A 14,642-nucleotide genomic window follows, 5' to 3' on the forward strand; every position below is an offset into this window, starting at 1 on the left:
CCTTCTACAGCTCTGGAGCTGGGATTATCTCCCGTTGTGTCGACCGTGGGTGAGCAAGACCTACTATCCAGTTCCCATCTCTGACGGCGTCGCCGACGACATGAGACCAACGATGGGTTATAGGTGGCTTCATGCCAGGCTGCGATGGAGTCACCACCAAGACCATGGAAACTACTCCCGGGTGATCAGTGACCTTGATGTCCTCAGCGCCGATCTTGTGGAGTGGGATCCATGGCGTAATGAACGAGTGGCCGAAATTGCGACTAGCGGCCTCATCGCACCATCTTGTTTCCGTGACTCCGACCTATGGATGACTAGATGTTTTTTGCTTTATATGAACAATGTAGAAGTGTATTCTCCTGACCGTGTGTAGAGGCAGTTTGGTCATCGTCAGTTGGTGCCAGTACCTCATCCACGAGACGCTGGTCAGGCGCACGAGTAAGTGTGTTACTGTATGTACCATTTTTATGTTACAAAATTTTAACTATTTATGTCACATACAGGAGGAGTGCCCAAGGAAATGCAAGCACCCACGACTGGTCGGAGATTAATGCAGAACACATAACCCGGTGGATGGAGTCTGGCCCAATGGATGTTGTCGTTCCTGCGGGACAGTACGACGATAGCTCGTACTGGGAGTACCTTGTGTGGTATCAAGCACGAACGTGTCCCACCTTACTCAGCGGCAGCGTACCGCCAGCCTCTAGACCCTTCCCCGAAGATCGTGCCCGGCTTCTACATGTGGTGGTAAGTGATGTTGTACTTATAACAATTTTCATTAGTTTTTTATCCATATTACTGACATAACCCTCAACAACAACAGACCGAAGCGGGGATCGAAATGCATAGGCATGCGGAGCATGAACGTGGGGAAGCGAGTGGGTCAGCCACGCGAAGGGATAGGCACCCTCTCCAGGACTACATGAGGACAAGAGGGTCTCGCCTTTGGTCCGTGATACGTTGACTAGGTGGTTACGCCCCGCGTTATAGGGGATACGACGTACCCGCCATGGACCCGTCCCGTGCCTCCCACAGCAGACGCTCATCCAGTGCTCATGAGGCACATTCACGGAAGGCCCCTTCGTCTGCGGCACATCATGGGACACGTTCTTCTGCTGGAGCCGAGGAGGTGATACCTGAAGCTCCTGCTCCTGAGAAGTGCATACTGGGTTCTCAGCCCCCTACGTTCACTTTCTATCGCCATTTTAAGATGATCACTGATACCTTGTTAATCTTGCGCATGTTCGAATATACCCTGTTAAGACTATTGGTCGTCTTAAAGACTGTTTTTTTACTCATGCATTTTAAAATGTTTTAGATTAGCAAATTTTTAATTTTGTTACATAAATTACACAGTCAAATCACGTAAATAGGAGGAGTACGAAGATAACATGTATTTCGGCACACCGTGTGCCGAAATACGCTTTTTGTTGTATTCGGCACACGGTGTGCCGAATACAGTCATTTTTGGCATATCGTGTTCCGAAAATTCGTTTTCGGCACACTGTACACCGAATACATGTGCTAAAATTGTAAATACGAAAAATAGTTATCCATTTCAGCAAATACGGTCACGTATGTAGTACAAAATCGTATTTTTGCCTCTGAGAGCAGAATCCAATTTCATCGTGCGCCTCCCACCTGCAACATCAGAAAAGACGATGGCACTGTTTATCTTTCAATTGCCAGCGAGCCTAAGGTACTGAGATCACTGTTGTACCTCTCAATTAACCCGATAAGGTTTTCTCGTTCCTCTGTTGATCCTCCGCCGTCAAAGAAGTCGTCAACTGCGACTGTCAGAAGAGTATTTTTGATTGATTCAATGTGGGCGTCGGATAATTCCGAAGGGAACACGGTGGAAGCCATAAAGATCCATATATATCGTCAGTGCCAACAAGAGCTGATGAGTCTGAGGAGTGCGAATGCAAGACGAATTGTTTCCGATGCGAATGCGTACCATTCCTGACGTGCTCGTCGCCGACGTTCCATGTCATGAGCGCCAGAACGCACACCAACGTGGAGGAGATGGCGTCCTTGCCGAGCGAAGAAAGATGGAGGTCGCCGCCGCCGAGGCCCCAGGAGCCGTCGTCGTGTTGGTTCTGCATGATCCACTCCACAAACCGTGGGAAGCGCGGTGTACGAGGAGCACCCTGCGCCGGCACCGTGGCGACCCAGGCCGTGTCGTAGGAGCTGGATGGCGACGGCTGCTCGGCGCCGGCCCGGAGCTGCTCCCTGATCCTATCCTCCCCATGATCCCTCGTCTGCCGCCGCCGCTGCCGCAAGGTGCATGTTGGCTCTAGGTAGCCTGGCATGCATGGTAGTGAAACGATCGAGGGTGAGGTTTGTACACGGAATCGGCAATAGCGACCGGTGCAGTACTCCCGCTGCCTCAGCCTCTACGAGCTCGACGTCGGCGTGACGTGGTAATATAATCAACGTACCTTGTGAGACCATGAACCGTACCTGATGGACCGCACGCGCGCAATTAGGACCCGGCCCAGACCTGGACTCTCTACGTTTTGCTATTGCCGATTCCGTGTACAAACCTCATCCTCAGATCGTTTCACTACCATGCATGCCAGGCTACCTAGAGCCAACATGCACCTTGCGGCAGCGATGGCGATTTCTTTTTGCGAGTTAGTCGGATGTGTGCGTCCGACTTATACTCGAAAAAAAAAAATCCAGTGGCCGAAACGAAAAGCGTAGAGTGTAATCAACTTCGTTTTCAGTTGATTAACACGTCCCATATAACTTCTCTGCATCCATGAGAACGATTTGAGCTGCTGGTGCCTATCTTGAAGGGCAGTTGAGTCAGACTAGTCCTACCAATTCAGCCTCACAAATTTGTCTTTTTAGGAAATCATATCTTTTTTTAACACCGGACCCCTTTTATCGAGGTCTTCATTGGAGGCTAACAGGGAATGCGACGTCGGGGGATTGAACCCCGGCGGGCTCGGCTCTACCATTGGGCTCCTTACTCGTTCACCTCGTGAGTGTAGTATTGTGAGTGTGCCATCGGTTTCAAATTCTATAGTCTATGTTTTACCCACACGAGGACACTAGCAGTGATATTTTTAAATGTGTGACAAAGGACGCGCTCGCGAGTAAGTGCATGTGTTATCCTTACAATAGAGAAAACAAATTGCTTTTCTTTATGTGCTAACGAGACTCATGAAATTTAGGGTACATAGACCAATCGAGTGCTACAAGGAATCAGATCTACCGACTTGCACATGTATATCAAGGTCTCTCTAACAATCTATGTCATCTAGCTATAGGGGTGCCACATAAGATTTTTTTACATATGTGGAAAGAATTAATAAAGAGAAAGAAAAGTTAGTTATTAATCAGTAGATAGTCTACTCATTAAATACAAATATATTGTAGTCTATTGCATATGAATTTATAAATTGCAAAAACCTACTTGCAACTATAGGATTTGTGACAAACCCTACAACTTTTTTTTAGGACTGTCTAGCTATCCGTTAATAGATTTTGTAAGCCAAAATCCGTCAAATTTTCAGCCAATAGAAAGCTGCCATGTGACAAAAGAAAAATCTGACAGATATTAAACAAAAAATATGTCATATTTCTTAAATAGGTTGACTATTAACGTAATGGGTTAAAAAAAACCCAAAATCCAATAGCAATGAGATTACAAACTCCATCATCAGAAGTATAGCAGACATGCTCAAACAATAAGCTAACAGACATGGCTAACAATCCATCCACTCCGCCTTCAATTTCTCACAACAACCGTACAACCAGTTCCACCATTAGAATCCAAAATATAACAAACACATAGTCCCATCAAAAAGAAGATCCGAACACAGCAATCACATAATTATGATTGTATGGTGAGTAACATCAAGCAATCACATTGAAGGAAAAGCAAATATACAAACAAATAGGGAACATATATGCAGACTCACATTCAATGATGTAATTAGTAGATCTAAACCTGATAATTATAAAAGGAAGACCACCAACATCAAACAAAAAAGATTGGTGCCAACTGTTAAGTAGATCAGATAAAAAAAATAAAAGTATGATTTTTGCAAGCGCTATAGTGGAACAAATCATAACATATCAACATGTGAATTAAAAAATAGTAATTCTTAGTTACACTTATGTTTGCAATGTTGTCACTGAACAACAAATCATTGACAATTTGAACTCGAATGTTCTTAATGTTATCTTGAGATAACTCATCCACCAACTTCGCATCGACATTCCACAGTTCGATGTAGTTGATTTAAAAAAAAACACCATAATCAACACTACATAAACAAAGACATGAGAATAAAGAGATGATAGAAACATAATAATAACCACAATTCAATAAACCTACGCATTGTTTTCTTTCATATGGATAATCAATCTTGAACATGTGAAAAATCAGCACAGATAAGGCCATCCCATACATACCTGAAATGTGGTACCTATATTCATAGTTTATAAATTTTATGAGACAAACAAATATATATAGCTATAAAAGAGAGAGAAAAAGATACGAAAACATAAATAAAGAGAAAGAGAGATAAATTAGAGAATGAGAGGAATAGAGAGATTAATATAGAAAGAGAGAGGGGTGGAAATATATAGAGAGAAGATAGGAAGATATAGAGATGGAGAGATATATATAGATACAGATAGAGAAATAAATAGAGAGAGGGGGTAGAAAGAAAGATTGAATGAGAGAGAGAGAGAGAGAGTGACACAAAAAGTGAGATAGAGAATAAGAGAGAAATAGATAAATAGAGAGTGACAAATGTAGAGGAAGAGAGAGATAGAGAAGCAGAAATAGAGATAGAGTAATATAGACTTGATCTATTGTATCTATGTCGTGTTCCAGATACTAGAATAAATAATATCCAACGATTGTTAGATTGAATTCCCACTTTCTTGGATACGCACGAATAAAGAGAGAAAGATATATAGAGAGACATTTACAGAGAGAGAGATGGAGAGGTATATATAAAGAGCTACACATAAATAGAGAGTTAGAGACATATGTGGAGAGAGGTAGACAGAAAGAGAGATGGACAGAAGAAGAGAGATACATATAGAAAACGAGAGAAACATATAGAGACATAAATAAATAGAGAGTTACACATAAACAGATATTTAGATATATAGACATAGATAGAGGTAGAGATAAAAATGTAACCTAACAAGAATACAAATGTACTATAATACAAATATAATCTAATAAAAATATAGACAAACATGCACTACTAGTCATAATACTACATGTGAATTTTGTCTAGTAGACAACAATATCAAGTGTACTTGAGCATATTCAGATAATGCTTAGGCATGCTCATGCATTCTATTCAACAATATACCTTATTATTGAACAACTAATATAAGTTATATACAAATCAAGTGTACTTGAAGCTAAACTAGATACGATGATTCACATTTAACAAATTCAAAGAATACCCTTTATTTAGTTTTTTAAGAGGGAATTCCTAATAAACATTTACCAGAACTAAGGTATAAAACAGAACAAAACATGTGAGAGGTAAGGTAAAGCAGAATAAAACATGGCAGTAGCACATACATGCCATATACAATTCAAGCTCGTCAATGTCAAAAATTACAGAATGCATACATGTGAACGTAGAGTATTTATAGATGTTTCAAATAACTGAGACCATATATTGCTTATTAGAGGGGAAAGGATAACAAATACTAGCCGAACAAGATCCTAGCTAGACACAACCTCGACAGAAAGCACAGACAGGCATCCATCTCGAATCTTCTTTTACAAGCCTTGGGTTGTAAAAGTACTTGATGTCGCCTAAAGGGGGGGTAAATAGGCATTTTCTGAAATTTAAAAAATTCATAGCGGATTAAACACTACCCGAATACTCCGGTTCAATCTGGACACTCCGGGGTCCGGAGTCTTCGAGTTCACCCGGATTATCCGGCCTATACAGGAACTTCGAAATCAAAGAGAACTTGAGCAAGTCTAGATATATTTGTGTGTTACCACAAGCTCTAATAGAAGCCTAAAGGTCTTTTCTCCAATATCCTGCAGCCACAAACTCACTAGCAAGTAGATCGGAGCAAATCGCTCAAAATCCACTAAAACAATGAAAAACAAAAAAGTAGAGGAGACAAAGATTTGTTCCCGAAGTTCGGCCACTCTATAAAGAAGTGCCTACGTCTCCGTTGAGGAGCTCAAAAAGATCCGGATTTCTTTCAACCCTTTCCTCACCCAAGCGAACACAAAAATCGAGCTAGGGTCTCTTACACAAATCGATGGGTAATACAAACTTCCCGGGGCACTCCACAAGCTTGGGTGCTCTCTGGGCGATGCAAACCGTCTAGGAGCTCAAAGCTCAAAGAGTAAAGAATGTAAATCGAAAGCTTTGGCGACGAACTCAAGTGCTCAAGGATGGGATTTAAGCTTTCTAGCACTTAATCTCACTCTTCCAACTCTAATCCCCAAACCTAGCAAGAATCAAAGCTCCAGAGAAGATTGGAGGGCCATTGGATGGCAAGCAAATGAAGAGAGAGGTGAGGGGTATTTATACCCACCCTCTCAAAAATTAGCCGTTACTGTGCTTTTTGAACTAACCCAGAGTATCCGGGTTCACACAGAGACTTAGGGTAACACTTAGCCCCAGCCGAAAGCACAGTTCGGAGTCTACCCGGAAGGTCCGGGTGCTTCAGGACCCGGAGTATCCGGACTAACCCGGAGGCTCCGGGATTAAAAATAATTCCGAACCGAGAGCCTCCTCCCGGAGCTCTACCAGAAAGGTCCGAGTGCTCCAGGACCTGGAGTATCCGGACTAACCCGGAGACTCTGGGATTTAATAATAAATACAAACTGAGAGCCTCCTTCTGGAGCTTTACCCGGAGACTCCAGGAAAAACATCAGAATTCGGAGTATCCGGGCTAACCCGGGACTTTGGGTTCAGAAAACTTTTTCTTTTTTCTAGTGTCCGTGGGTGATTGTGTCTCTCACTTTTGGTTCTAAAAAGGATACTTTGAGCACTGAGACATCATCAAGACTATCATTACACATTCCTCTTGATAGAGCGGCATTTCTAAACTCAATTTCAAAAATAAAAGAATTAAACCCCATTGAACAACTACATCACATACAGAACAACCTAATAACAATTCTCAACACAATTATTAGTTCATAGTTACTATCATTAATTACCAAAACTACACTTAGAAGCTAGATAAAACTTCAGCTATCCAAAAGTTAACATAGAATATCAAGTTTGAAAATAGACCACCACAAAAGTCCACCCACCCCAAAAGATTATCATGATAAAAATCCATCTGAATGTGTGAAGAGAAGATGATGCTGACTTGGAGTTCAAGTTCCACCAAGCCATGTATTAGCAACACGTCAATTGACACCTCCTCAGGTGCAATGCTGCAGTCCTCCATCACTCTCAACTGGATAGCATCCATAGAAATTTCAAGGAAGGGGCTAGGAAAGCTATCGAGATCGGCGAGGGAGGGGAATTTTGAAAGGCCAAGGAATGAGGGGGAGAGATAGGAATACCATCAGGAAGAGTTGGCGTTGCTGAAGGGTTTGAAACCTTTTGACTACGCTTCTTCCTGTGAGTAGAAACTGAAGTGACATCTCCCGTAGAACCCTAGAGCTTGGCCTTCAATCTCTTGCTTCAGTGCAGGTTGTCCTGAAGAAAAGAAGGTGAATCATGAGCACTCGTTGGCTTAGTGGTCAACCTGGGGGGCTTAAAGAACACATTTTTGGTGGGGGAAGTGTACTTGATCACCTTCTTCCTTTTGTAGGTTTGATTGACATGCATGCTGGCCTTGGACTCATACTTGTCTTTCATCTAGGCCTCATGGATTGGAACCTAAATGTATGCGGCCATATTGGGGGTCTACACCATTGGGATATTCGTAGAAGTGAGCACCACATGACTGGGACCAAGCATTCTGGTATAAACTTCTCTTCTGTCACCCCGAAGGGAGAGGTCCATGATGAAATGCAAAGAACAGTTTATGGGGCTGAAGTTGGGCTGCTATTGGCGCCACTAGGCAAAAGGTGAAGCTTGAGGAAAGGTGGAGGCCCACGTGCACTAATTCTTCCGACAAGAATGGCTCGATCCAACTGGGTTGCACATCCAACTGATCAGCATTGACTAGCTGGAGATCTTCCTGGTGCTGGGTAAGCACCGACATGTTCTAGGCAGAGCAAAGGTGCCAGACTTGGCCACTGTCAGAAGAGGAACTAGTAGCCGCAGAGCTGCTGTCGAAGAGGGTTCATTATGCGGGTGAAGCGGGTGCTGAGGGACTTGTTGAGGAACTAGCATACCAGGTGGCCAAGTGTTTTGTTGCTGCTGGATCTCTACCACTGCATTGTCCCATATAGGGTCCAGTTGGGCTATTGAAGCTGCTGTTGAGGCTAGTCTTCCCCAATTTCTGGTTCCACCGGAATAACTGGAGGCTAAAAAGGGTGTGGATTACCATTGTTGGAAGGGACATCATCTTCATCCACCAGGAAGGGTTAGCAAACTCACACCACCCATTCTCACTCCCTGTCTGATGACCAAGCTATGAGGAACTGATTTGGCACTATCTAATAGACACTTGACTATCTATTCAGCACTGTCGAAAAAATACCCCAAATTCCTAACATGAACTCTGAACGCAAACCCATCCGCACTAAGCATATGGTTTGAGCACCCGACATAACAATCGAGCAACGCTTTCGACATCCCCTCTTGATAGTACGACTATTGATCATATAACCTGGTCTCCCACTAAACTTCTTGAGATCGGCAAAACTAGAAAACATATTATAGTTATACCTTTGCCTTAAGTCATCCCGTCAGACTTGACAAACACATCATCCAAACCCTAACGCTTCTTATAGCCCTTCAAGGCTCATCATCAACTCTTCTTCTCTTGATGACGATTTTCCATTATCAAAGGTTCGAAGTGCCAAAGTTGTGTGCAATCTAATTGTCGGTGTATCAAGAACCGGGAGTCCCTGAGTCCCGAGGCCCGGCCAGCCATCCGCCACAAGGCGCCATCCCACGAGGTCCCTCCTAAAGGATGAGAAAAGTTTAAGTCCCGGGAGAAGGTGCTTGGGGCCACAGTCACTGGTCCCCGAGCACCCCAGTTCCCCGATGATCCACAGAGTCTAAGTACCGGGAAGAAAGTGCTCGGGGAGGTGCCCGGTCACCCCTGAGCACCCTAGTCCCCTAACGATCAGAAAAGCTAAGTTCCGGGAGAGAGTGCTTGGGACTGCGTGTGGCAGCTCCCGAACGCTCGGTTCCCCGAGGATCCGCGTAAGAGTGCTCGGGAGAGAGTGCTCGGGGCTGCACGTGGCAGCCCCTGAGCACTCGGTTTCCTGAAGGATCGAGCAAGAGTGCTCGGGAGAGAGTGCTCGGGGAGGTGAACAGTACCCCCGAGCACTCGGTGCCCTGACGACCCAGAAAGGCCCCCGAGGGACCCGCCGATGAGGTGTCCACCAGTCAGAGGTCCGAGGCCACATTTATTGAGCGTGCGTGGCCTGACATCTCCAACTGCTCCCGACGCGGTGTCAGTTCCTGCCATGTTTTGGCAGAGAGGCGTGGGGCTATTAATTGCACGGGTCCCGTCCCGTATCATCCGGCTTGTCTCAGGATAACATCGCAAGGATCAAGGCATTCCGTCTGTCGCCCTGCTGTGGCAGAGGAACAAGACAGGGCGGGCACGCCGGGTTGCTCTACGGCTGCCCGGTGGGCCCTCTCCACGGCGCCCGTTGCCAGGGCGTTTATGGTGACAGGTGACCGGGCGTGCGGCATTTTTTCCACCTCCGGTCACTTCACCCAGAAGAAATGATGACGCCTTTCCCAGTCATGGCGTCTTGGAACTTGCGCCCCCCTCCTTCCCGTTCGGGGCATGTCTCGGCCGGCAGGTGCTTAAAAGAGCCGGCAGCACAGAAGAGAACCGAATCCAACAATCTGATAATCGAACAAGAGACCAAAAGCACCCAAGCATCATCAACTGAACCATAGACGAACACAAGGCACAAGGGACAGTCCCTGCCGAAGAACAAGGAGCCTCAAGCTCTTAGTTAGGCCAATATTCTTATAACCAGCAACATCCTTGAGGGACTTCCTCAGGACAGTTATCACATCCATACAGGAGTAGGGTATTACGCCCCCGTGCGGCCCGAACCTGTCTAAATTCCGGTGCATTTACTTCTTTTTGCACTAGGTCGATCACCCCCACCACCGGCCGTTGCATTTACTCTCATTCATTTCTCTGATGAACTTATTCAGGATCATCCCCCCGGCCGAATCTCTAAAAAGGGGTCTCTCGGGATCCCTGCGACAGGAGTTAATCCTCCGACACTAATAAACATCGAAAGGCTCACAAACCTACCGAGGAGAGAAATTTGGCACCACTGCAACTCATACATTTAGATATTTACGAAATGAGTGGTGTGTTGACTAAGGGTGAAAAAAGATATTTCATGACTTTAATTGATGGTATGCCTAGATTTTGTTAGATGTGTCTGTTGAAAATAAAAGATGGGGCTCTAGACTACTTTAAAATCTAAAAGGCAGAAATTGAAAATCAATTGTAAAGAAGAATCAAAGACTTAGGTCGAATCGTGGTGGAGAGTATTTCTCTAGTGGTTTGACTTATTCTATAAAGAACAAGTATTATTCATGAGAGAACGTCTCCTTATTTGTCCCAGTCAAATGGGGTATGTAGCATCTAGGCCCCTAGGTAAGAGATAAGAGTTTCGGTGATTAATGACAACTGTATCATTATGACTAACGTATGTGCTTTGAACAGTATAAAAGAAAAAGAAAAACTTATTTGACAATGATGTCTTGATACACTTGCCCGTTAAAGAGCTTATATGGACGATCAAAGGACCGGTACATGAAGGATAAGGATCTTCTAGTTCTAAGTGTCACAAGAAGATGAAGGACACTTAGAGTAGTATAGGTTCTATTTCTTTTTAGTCTTTTGACCGTACTATAAAGAGGGGTTAAGAGTTGTAGCTTGACCTAGGTGAGTCTAGACATAGTCGATGCACACTTGTGATTTTCTATTGCTAGGTTGGCCATAAAACCTTTTGGTTCAGTATCCAAGAAGTTAGAACTCAAGACGGCTTTGAAATAGATACATTCAACGAAAATTCAACTCACCGGATGATCCTCTGTATAAAGAGTAATCTCACCGGAGAAAATTTCTAAGAGTTCTGACTTGAAAATTTGTTGAAGACCACGCCGGATAATCCGGCGTTCGAGTGGTGAGATCACCGGAGAAATATTCGCAGTGAAGTCTCGGATTGAGTCTACATACCGGATGGTCTGGCGTAGCAAAGAGTAATCACCGGATGATTTTATACAGAGATGTTGCAAACTATCATCTGGCCGGTTTCAATGCGCCGGATGGTCCGGCGTAGAATAGAGTAATCACCGGATGAATTTACACAGAGAGGTTGCAAACTATCATCTGGCCCGTTTCAATGCGCCGGATGATCCGGCGTAAGTCCTGATTAAACGCCGGAGCTTTAACGGCTAATGGAACAGTTAACGTCTATTTTGTCAGGGGTATTATCACCGGATATTCCGATGTGAAGTGAGTTGTCCACACCGGAACTTCCGGCGTTAAGAAAAATTCTGGGTTGTTAGGCAACGGCTAATTCTGGATCCTTATCCTATAAATACCCACCCATTTGGACCTCTCAGCACCTCTTGCGACCCTGTAGCAGCTCATACACTTGGTGTGTCATTTAGAAGTAAGAGAGAGCACTTATGTTAATTCCAAGTTCTTAGTTGAAGATTAGGGACTTCTTTAAGTGCTTGAAGAGTAACAAGTGTGCATCTAGCTGTTGTCTAGGCTTGGTCTTTGTCAAGTGAAGCTTGAGGCTTGTTACTCTTGGTGGTTGGCAACACCTAGACGGTCTTGGTGATCGGAGGTTCTCTCGGTGAGCTCTTGGAGGACTTGTGGGAGCTCCGGGAAGAGATGATGTACTTGGTTTGATGCCCGCCAATCCGGAGATGGAGAAGGGGCAATCAAGAGGGAGCACTTGAGTCTTGGTGACTTAAGGGGGAGCTACATCCTTGGTGGATGCTCCAACGAGGACTAAGGGGAAGTGCCAACTTCTCAAAATCTCGGGAAAAAATCGGTGTTCTCTTCTCCAACTATTTACTTTCCCGCATTTTACTTTGAGTATCTTTGCTATTGCGAGTCCTTTAAAATTCTCTCTCTTGGCTATCTTGCTTGTTTAGTTGCCTTGTCCTAGTTTAAATCACGTAGTCGCATTCTTTTTATCTAGGCTAAGGTTTTATATGTTTAAGCGGTAGAAGTTTTAATTAGCGCCCAATTCACCCCCCTCTTGGGCCATTCGATCCTTTCAGGGTAGCCGAAAGGAAGAACAACATCATGACTGACTTAGTTAATGTCATGTTGGATACTTCAAGATTATCTAAGGTATGGTGGGAGAGGTCTTGTTGACTTCATGCCGTGTTCTAAATAGAGTTCCTACTAAGAATAAGAAGAAAACCGCATATAAAGAATGAGAAGGGAGAAAATTATCACTTTTTTAATTGTGCACTTGGGGATGCTTGACAAAAGTCAATGCACTAATAACTAAAAAACGCTAGCTGATGCCTAAAATTGCTAATTGTGTCTTCCTGAGATATGTTCATCTTAGCATTGACTATATGTATTTAATAGTTAAATGTGAGTACCTGATATGCTTGTCGATGCAATTATGGAGTCTAGAGATGCTACTTTGTTTGAGAATATTTTCCCATAAAAGAGATACTTACATAACAATTCTAGTCAAACCACTGAGAGAATTACTGGACCTATCACATCATTTGAGTATTCTGAACAAACACATAAGCTAATTCTTGAGGAGGATGATAGTAAGACTCTAAGGAGTAAGAGACAAATGATAATAAAATTATTTAGTGATGATTTCACTATGTACCTTGTGGATGAAACTCCCAAGTCTATTTCAGAAGCATATACATTTATAGATGCAGACTTATTCACCTATCACTACATTGACCATGATTAGAGTTCTACTTTCTTTGACTGCATCATATGGTCTTCTCGTTCATTAGATAGACGTTAAGACAGCTTTGCTTAATGGATAGTTGGATGAGAAAATTTATATGGTTCAACCTGATGGGTTTGTAGTAGAAGGTCGTGATGACAAGGTATGTAAGCTGTTGAAATCTTTGTATGGTCTTAAACAAGCTTCTGAGCAATAGCATGAGAAATTTGATAGAACTTTAACATCTATGGCCTTTGTAGTTGATTAAGCTAATAGATGTGTGTATTATCACTATGGTGGGAGTGAGGGAGTTATTCTATGTCTGTATGTTGAGGACATATTGATTTTTAGACAAATGTTGATGTGTTTAATGAGGTTAAGTCATATTTGTCTCAAAAATTTATATGAAAGATTTGGGAGAGACTGATGTGATCTTAAACATCAAGTTGATCAAAGAAGAGAATGAGATTGCACTTTTGCAATCCCATTATGTGGAAAGGATCTTGAGCCACTTTGGCCACATGGACAGCAAGACCGCTCCAACATGTTATGATCCTAACTTAATACTTCAAAAGAATAAAATGGTTTGTAGGGATCAACTGAGATACTTCCAGATAATCGGATCACTCGTGTACCTAGCTAATGTTATAAGGCATGATATCTCATTTGCTATGAGCAAATTGAGTCGATTTACTTCTAACTTGGGTGATGATCATCGGCATGCGCTTGAGCGAGTCATGCGCTACCTGCTTGGTACCCATCAATATATAAGGTTATAGTAATTCAAATTGGATATCCAATGCTAATGAGATTAAGGTCACAAGTGAATATGTATTCACTCTTGGCAGTGTTGCTATCTCATGAAGTTCTTGCAAACAGACCATATTGACGAGATCAATCATAGAAGCAGAACTCATAATATTAGACACTGCCACTATTGAGGCAGAATGACTGTGTGAGCTCTGGACTATTCTTATCGACTATTCTTATGACCAGTGGTTGAAAAACCGATATCGACTATTCTTATGAATTGTGTTAATCAAACGGTTATTGTTAAAGTGAACAAATCTAAGGACAACATAAAATCCTCAAGGCATGTAAAGAGACGATTGAAATCTGTCAGAAAACTGAGGAACTCTGGAGTGATAGCCTTGGACAATATCCAAACAGATAAGAAAATGGCAGATCAATTTTCAAAAGGACTAATGTGGAATGTGATAGATAATGCATTGAAGATGGGTATGAGACCCGTGTGAGCTATACCATAGTGGTAACTCAACCTATGTGATCGGAAATCCTGTAAATTAGGATATGAAAAGAATAAGCTATTGGTTAACTGAAAGAGAGTAGTATGCAAACCACTCCGATGAAGATGCAATACTCTCGGAATATGTAAGACATGTTGACTATTGCTTTAATGTGTTTTGTTGGCTTTAATTAGCAAATATGTTGTCCTACAGAGCATTCTTGAAAGAACACATCTATATGAGCCTGACTGTTGGCCGCAATCTGTGAGACTTGGGTAATCTCTAATAAGCTCATGAAGAGACCAATGAGTACGACTTATATGCTCCACCCGATGGATAGTCTACTAGCAACCAAATATCAGTTATGACTTTTAGTG

The 14,642-nt window shown here is 43.1% G+C and overlaps 1 protein-coding gene across 1 annotated transcript; it reads right to left on the minus strand.

The window, feature by feature from the left end:
• Positions 1 to 1,571: 1,571 nt before the first annotated feature.
• Positions 1,572 to 2,365, minus strand: LOC133923024 (dolabradiene synthase KSL4, chloroplastic-like). Its single transcript, XM_062368498.1, has 3 exons — positions 1,958 to 2,365; positions 1,721 to 1,793; positions 1,572 to 1,641 (listed from the first exon to the last, which is right to left on the minus strand). The coding sequence occupies exons 1-3, from the start codon at positions 2,310 to 2,312 to the stop codon at positions 1,572 to 1,574; spliced, it is 498 nt and encodes a 165-aa protein (XP_062224482.1). The 5' UTR covers positions 2,313 to 2,365.
• Between the last annotated feature and the right edge of the window lie 12,277 nt (positions 2,366 to 14,642).

This window comes from Phragmites australis, chromosome 6, assembly GCF_958298935.1.
Source record: "Phragmites australis chromosome 6, lpPhrAust1.1, whole genome shotgun sequence".
Lineage (NCBI taxonomy): Eukaryota > Viridiplantae > Streptophyta > Magnoliopsida > Poales > Poaceae > Phragmites > Phragmites australis.

Coding starts and splice junctions, on each gene's coding strand:
- LOC133923024 (XM_062368498.1), bottom strand. CDS start 2,312: ATGCCAGGCTACCTAGAGCCAACATGCACCTTGCGGCAGCGGCGGCGG. Junction 1,794..1,957: donor CGACGAGCACGTCAGGAATG/GTACGCATTCGC, acceptor CTCTTCTGACAG/TCGCAGTTGACGACTTCTTT. Junction 1,642..1,720: donor CTTATCGGGTTAATTGAGAG/GTACAACAGTGA, acceptor CTGATGTTGCAG/GTGGGAGGCGCACGATGAAA.